The following is a 7,188-nucleotide window of genomic DNA, read 5'->3' on the forward strand; positions in this document are numbered from 1 at the left end:
AGCATATAGTTCAAGTTAATACTAGTTTGGCAACAAAGGTGCATCTGTAGTGTGATGAATGCATTGCACAGACGCAGTTATCTTCTAATTATCTGATAGGGTCACAAATAAAATACTGAAATTCCACTCACTAAAACTATAGCACAGGTTCCTAGGGCATGGTGTCAGTGCAGGAATCTATATACTGTGTCACAGAACTGGATTAAAATAATTAAACAAGTCACCAGCGCTACAGACACGGAGTGCCTCAATTTGGCGCCAATCTCAAGTGGCCATTCAAGGAACAGCAGTTCTTGGCAGTGCGACGTTGGCTTCACTTTCAGCATCTCACACTAATGACTGTGTGTTGCTGTTTTAACATAGAAAGTTAGTAGCTATGGCACTATTCCCTTTATTCCTCATCAGAAGATATCGCTTGTTAGATTGTGTTGTTCCTTCTAGCTTTACCTATACATACTTTTTCCTGTGCCAACGGGCAGTTTATTTTAGCTCAGGATGAGTAGTTTGGAGACAAAATTAGAGAAGCAAGGTGGAGATGATTTGGACATAGGTGAGATGAAGGAGGATGTATAGTGAATATATTGAACAAATTATTATGGATTGAATATGGATTTGCCAGGCATAGGGAAAAGCTATGGGACAACAAGACTGTGGCTTCATAACAGGATAAACCAGTGGATGATGTCACTGCAGCTACATCCATTTCTTATACTGTCTATGCCCTGAGCCAATTCTAGTCTTAACCATAACACCAAGCCTTATCCTTCAAAAAGCTGTTTGCAGGGTGTGAAAAAGGGAAAACTGAGGGAAAAGGTCCTCGCTTCTTCTAAAATGCCTTCCCCTGATCTGAAACTCAAACTGGTCCTCACAGGGGTATTCAGACCTGTCCACCCACACACACATCACTTTCTCACCTCTTGCCATCTAGGAGCAGCGAAGGAGTCAAATTTAGCAAGATCACGCTTTGGTCAATGAGAACAAGTGAGGGTGGGAGAGGGAAGCGAGGAAAGAGATGGGAGGGTTGGGGGAGGTAAGGGAAAGCGGGACAGTCATCAGTACACACCCTTACACACTCCCTTCTCTCACCTCATTGCCAGCCATGCTGAACCAAACCTGACAGCTATTCAATTTTCCCAAAGCTAAATCTAATCTGCAGCCGTCTCCCCCTCACTGACACCGTGTTACACTGGAACGCCTCAGTCATCACCCACCCTTGGCAGCAGACTGGCACCATCATGCATACTTCAACCATAAACACACGCACACACACGCATGCACATAGAAATAGAAAGTCAAATAAAGGGCAAAAAGAGACAAAAATAAAAGTGCTCTTCAAAATAAGTATTTTTTCTTCTGTTTTTTGATAGTCAAGTGAAAACTTACATGAGCCACAATTTTAGAAAAGCTTTAGTCAGGCCACACACCTCAGGACATTTTTCAAAGTTTATAAAACAAGCTGATAATATTCACATATCTAAATGCTGTTTTAAAGCTTTATCTACAAATGTAATTCTGAAGGATAATTACCATGGCCCTTAATTTCTGCAGCTTAATATATAACGTAGTCACAGTTATAGATACTTGTTATTATCCAATGTGTAATTTGGGTGCATTTGCAGAATTTAAAATCTCTCCATAAAATTCCAAAAAGAGAACTATGGCTATTGGAAGACCCGTTGGGTGTATTAAGAATTTCATTCCCACTTTAGCAACAGACCCGCTGCTAACAAAGAGACCGTTTGCTTTGTAAACATAGAAACGTTCATTTATGTATGAAAAAAGGTTCTTCTTCTTTTATTTAAAATGAAAATTACACAACATTTGTAGAATAAATAAAAAATGCTAAATGAAATTTAAATTATATAAGTTATAGTCAGTCATGCTGTCCTCCAAATAAGTAATTAATTTGAAATGAGGGTTTAAAAATATATATTTAAATATACATATATATCGAATCATTTCCATTTCAAAAGCAGGCAATTAGTCGTGCTGTTAAAACTGGTTAGTGTGACTAAAATCTTAATTTGAAATAAAACCAGAATTTTTTCTACAAGTTGTAAAACATCCTTCAGAAGATCCTGATATGGCACCGAATGACATAAATGATCATTTGTGTTTTTATTAATGTGTTCGTTAGATTTCTGAAAGCTTATGTCAAATAAACCGCTTAGTACTGGCTTGTAATACAAGTGTATACAAAGCAGAATTGACCGATGTATGATAGCATTTAATCACATGTCGTATTTGTTTTGTAAATATCAAACTGGAAAGTTTTAATTTCCAAACGTTCTTATTGACAATACTTCACCAAAATAAGGAGATTTAAGAAAAGCTTTGCACGGTGTGCGCTGCTGGGATGGAAACTACAAGATGAACACTGTCACTATATCATATAAACACATATTTCATCTTCCTTGAAGATTAGTCCATCCATCAATTAAATGAATTCTGTTAAGATAATTGAAATAATCCCAGCAAAACAAATTTTTTGCTGTTTTTTTATCCTCCTTAACCTTTTCTCTCGATTTCAGAGAGACACACGTGGAGCACGTTTGACTGGAGAACTTAACAACTATTTTCTTTTTGAGGAGCCACTTAGCTCGGTCTTATTCAACTCATTCTTGAGGATTCTTGTCAACTGACATGCCAGTGCCTTAAACCATTAAGCCCTTCTGTAAGAGTAAATGATGTGGCATCGTTGCATAAAAAAACTATATGTGCACCCACACACAGACACGCACACTCTTCTTCCCCACCCAAGCAAATCGGTTCCAGCGTAGCCTTGTCACACATCATTACACCTTCACGTCACCCTCTGCTCTTTTTCTCTGCGTATGTGCCTCTGTGTGAGAGATGGTGTGTGCATGTGCGACTGAGCACGCTTAACGTACTTTAGGTATGCTAACTTAACGCACACGGTGCAAGCACGTACCCTGTTGCCTACTCCTCGCGCTCAGATTCAGCTTATGCTTTTAAAAATAGGATCGCAGACGTGCATTAGGAAACTTCACACAGCCACAGTGGCAATCCTGCTGCCTGATCATTTTTCTTGTATCTTCCATTACCAAAAGGCTTGAAGTTATTTCAGCCTCGCATAATGTCCCACTTCTCTGATTCCAGAAAGCCATAACATCAGCGAGCTGAAAACTGGTCCAGCCAGCCAACAACACGCACACAGACGCAGCCATCGCAGCCAGCCTGGCTCTTATAGACAGGTTGCTCAATGATACATGAAATTAAAGATCTCAACAAAATAGCAGTGAAGAGGGTAAAACACACAGAGCTAATTCTAACTATCAGTGGGAGATGGTTAATGTGTCTCCAACAGAAATCTCCTTTCCTTTATATCTGTGTGTGCGAATACAGCTACACTGCGCTGAACATGCACCGCTAGTATGCATATGAGAAGATGAGTCGCTAATACTGGATTTGTAACAGACCGAAGGCATTATTGATCATAGCTTTTTTTCTTCTTCACACAAGCACACACACACACACACACACACACACACGTGTCCTGACTGGTATAACCTTGAAACAAGAGCTGTTTCCGATGGATATAGGAAGGGAGCGATGGCGTGGGAAGGGATGACAGATCAGAACCGCAGAAGAAGGACAAAAGAAAAATCTGCTCCCAACTGATTTTATTCCCAACAAATCAGTGTCTTTGCACTAAAGTTGAAATTTCTCAAATGGATTTGAATTGATGAAGCTCAAATCCTTTTGAGAATCATACTAAAAAGTCACCCAAGTCATAAACATATTTAAAAATTATTCTGCTTTTATTCTCACTGAAATTACTGAAAAGATCTATGTGAATTATTTCTGGCAATATTAATTTAGTATACTAGCGTATTTGAATTAGGGCTGTTACTCAGTTAATTAAGCAGGAATTAAGTTAACTGTTTCTAGGCTTTGTACTATTAATTATGATTAACAACACTTGTGCACTTCTGTAGAATATCTCTTATTAAGGAAGATTAAATAGGAAGTCAAATCAAGCATCAAATTAAAGCAGAGTCAACACAAAGGAAGTATCGAATTCAATTAGCGGCATTTTAATTTGACACACAAAGAAGCAGCATGAAGCACAATAGGTGCAACACAAAACTGTTAAAAAACAAAGTGTAAATGCCGCTGAGCACTATTTCCTCTTCATGGTACTTCTGTGCCAGGGTAATTAAGATTAGCGTACTGTTTAGATTATATTCTGTGCAACAAAGTAATTAGGAAACTTTAAAATTTGCAATTTGTCCACTAGAAACTATTTCTTTCTTCGTGCTGGTTTGATGGCGAAGATGGTGCTGAACCGAAAAAGCGGCATGTGTGCGACTCATACAGAAGTATCGTCATTTCCAAGGGAGTTTAGTTACGCTAGGGTCAGAAAGATAACTGAAGAAAGGCTGAGTCCATCTGTCCTCTGCCTGGGGGAAAAACACACGCACGTTTTGGTCTTTTCTCTTCACTACCATCCTCGTCTCAGTGTACAACAGTGTACATGCTTCATTCTTTCTGCTTATTTAAAAGCATATGTGCCCTCAAGGCACATGTGCTCCCTTCTCAGCATTCCTGGACAAAGGCTATTGGACTAGACTGGACACACAACATGGCATAATAGATGGGATGATGTGACTTGTTAGCAAAACTTACAGGTGTGTATGTATGTGTGCATTTACACATCCTGCACATCCTGTGGGACTGTGCATGTGGACACAATTGCATCATAACAGTTTAGTGTGGAAAATGCACTTTCCTGACAAAGTGGTCGCCAAGTCTGTTCTTTGCTCAATTAACCCAGAGGCCTTAATTTGCATTTCATAAAGAGGTCATTACTCTGTAGGAGGGTTATCTTCTTTTTGGAGGCAGAAAAAAAAAAGATGAAAAGGGGGAACAGTTTTTATCCTGTCAAAAAGATAACACCAGTCAGCTGCCTTATCAGCTGCTGATGAAATCCATGCTGTAGGCCCACGTATAACGATGTGACTGCGCACATGAATATGAAGTGTGTGGCCACGTACGTTGGGCGTGGAACTGTACATGACACACGCGGCTCCCGTTTTCTTTGCTCCACGTCAGACCTCCACCCTGGCCTGTGTGACACCTTACAGCAGGGTGGTCCTTTGCACCCAGCAGAGTCCTGAGATTGTGGCCACATGTGTAGCATTTTGTCTGACTGCCCACTGAGAGGTTAGTTTCAACTTGGCCTTTTATCCACTAATTATCCATTAGCCAGTTTTAACTCAAGCTTCATAAAGTGGTCCTCCATTAGGGAAATTTGCATTCCATCATAACTCGAATCTTGCATTAATGCCACAAAGCAGAGTGGAAGAGCGCCGAAAAGAGATTGCAGAGAGGCATAAAAAGAGGTAAGGGGGTGTTACATGTGTGAGAAATATAGCTTAATGCTTTTTTTCTGACAGTAAACTTGTGTGTGTGTGTGTGTGTGTGTGTGTGTGTATGTGTGTGTGTGTGTGCATGAACACAGTGCTTGAGAAATGACACCTATTTAAATGGCATGTGTTCCGAATATGCTTTTAAATCCATGCTTACACAGTCAAAGTGCATTACTGATTCTCAAGTGGCTAAAAAGCACACATCCTGCCGTTTAAGAGCAGAAAAGTGACATTTCTCTCAACTCGAAAATTACCCAACACCACTCAGTTTCTCTCACAAGCGTTATGTTTCACATCTACCCAACAATTCAAAAAGAAGGTATTTTAAGCTTTTAAATAAACAGTCTGCTGCAGAATCACATCAATGCAGTTTTGGACAAAGTGACGTTTGTGTACTGGGTATATTCACTCCTCGGTACTTCCCCAAGAATCCAAATCTTTTTTTTAAATAATAAAAAACATATTTACAGTTGTTAAAAGACTCTCTTTTAACAACCTTGTCTTTCTTTTAGTGTTCACAGAAAAGAAAAAACCTACCTAAGATAAACCATCTGGAAATTTGAATATTGTTTAAAGCTTCAAGGGTGTACTTCTGTTTTGATGCCTGAAGAGTTGAGTTCTGTTAATAAACCAGCTCACCTTCTGCAGCAGCTGCGACCCAGAATACTTTGCTGAGATGGACTTCATCTCCCCACCAAACGCTGATGCCCAGAGCTTCACCCTGCGGATATTAAAAAATAGGCACAGTGCACAGGCCAAACCAGAAATGGGGAAAAAACAAGTTAATAAATAAATAGATTAAAGTGAAGATAAAGTTGTTTGTTATATATATATATATATATATATATATATATATATACACATAGTGCATTCAAATAAAATAAAAGACTGAAGCGATGAGGACACACTGCCGGGTTTTTTCTTTGTCTTTGTATAAAGTCTTGCTTTGAAACCACTTTGAAACAGCACTTTCGCGTAAAAGGACATCTACTTACACAGACGGAGGGATGCTTTGGTGGGTTCCTCCCACCCCCGTGACCCTGATGCTTAGAGTTGAGAAAAGTAAGAGGAGCCACGTAGACCCAGCACTGAAAAGCACACCGCTCCGATCCACCTGCATCTTGGGCAAAAATAACGCCCCTACGCGCTCAGAGCGAGTTTTGAGCTTATGCTGCCACCGTAGAGATTTTTCCCTCCAGAGAATCCAAATTTTAAAATAAAAATAAAATGGGGAGCTTAAAAGTCACCTGTGCTGACTGACTAAATTATTCATGGTAACATGTCCAGCTGTTCGGCTGGCGTGGGACGCGGCGATGCGCTTTGGCAAACGGCAGAATCTTCAGCTATGTGAGTTATCCAAAGTGCTGCGGTGTGGCCCCGCTGACCGGTGAGGTGCACCCCGCTATGCCGAGCGACGGAAAGTGGAGCTCGTGTTCACCGGCACGGAAAGTCCTCTCGGTCGCTTAGATTGGCCGACCTCAGCCACGGAGAGCACAGAGTGGAGGTTCTGGGGGGGAAGCGGGGAGATCATCAAACGATGCAGCGCACAAGAGCACGCCCACTCCAATTGAATGAAGCGACTGGTCTTCTCTCTCACTTTCTCTCTCTCTCCCGCACTCTGGTGCGCGCTCGGAAACGCACACACACACACACAGTGTGAGGAAAGGCTACAGAGGATGCCGTTGTTGTTGTTGTTGAATTGCGCCATACTTGGGACTTGCCCCTGTCGTTCTCCGTCTTCTTCATTCACAGGGCTATAATAGCTATAGCCTTTAGCTTTCATGTCAGATCAAGT

General features: G+C 40.7%; 1 protein-coding gene across 1 annotated transcript in view; it reads right to left on the bottom strand.

Annotated features, from left to right (window-relative positions):
- The window catches only part of cacna2d3a (calcium channel, voltage-dependent, alpha 2/delta subunit 3a), a 136,261-nt gene extending 129,073 nt beyond the window's left edge, over positions 1-7,188 (bottom strand). Inside the window, exons 1-2 of the mRNA XM_082518383.1 lie at positions 6,389-7,188; positions 6,033-6,114 (exon numbers count right to left, since the gene is read on the bottom strand). Coding sequence (XP_082374509.1) covers positions 6,033-6,114; positions 6,389-6,513 — 207 coding nt within the window. The 5' untranslated portion in view covers positions 6,514-7,188. The remainder of the gene's footprint in view (positions 1-6,032; positions 6,115-6,388) is intronic.

The sequence above is a fragment of the Aulonocara stuartgranti genome, assembly GCF_965226115.1.
Source record: "Aulonocara stuartgranti genome assembly, chromosome: 20".
Taxonomy (NCBI): domain Eukaryota; kingdom Metazoa; phylum Chordata; class Actinopteri; order Cichliformes; family Cichlidae; genus Aulonocara; species Aulonocara stuartgranti.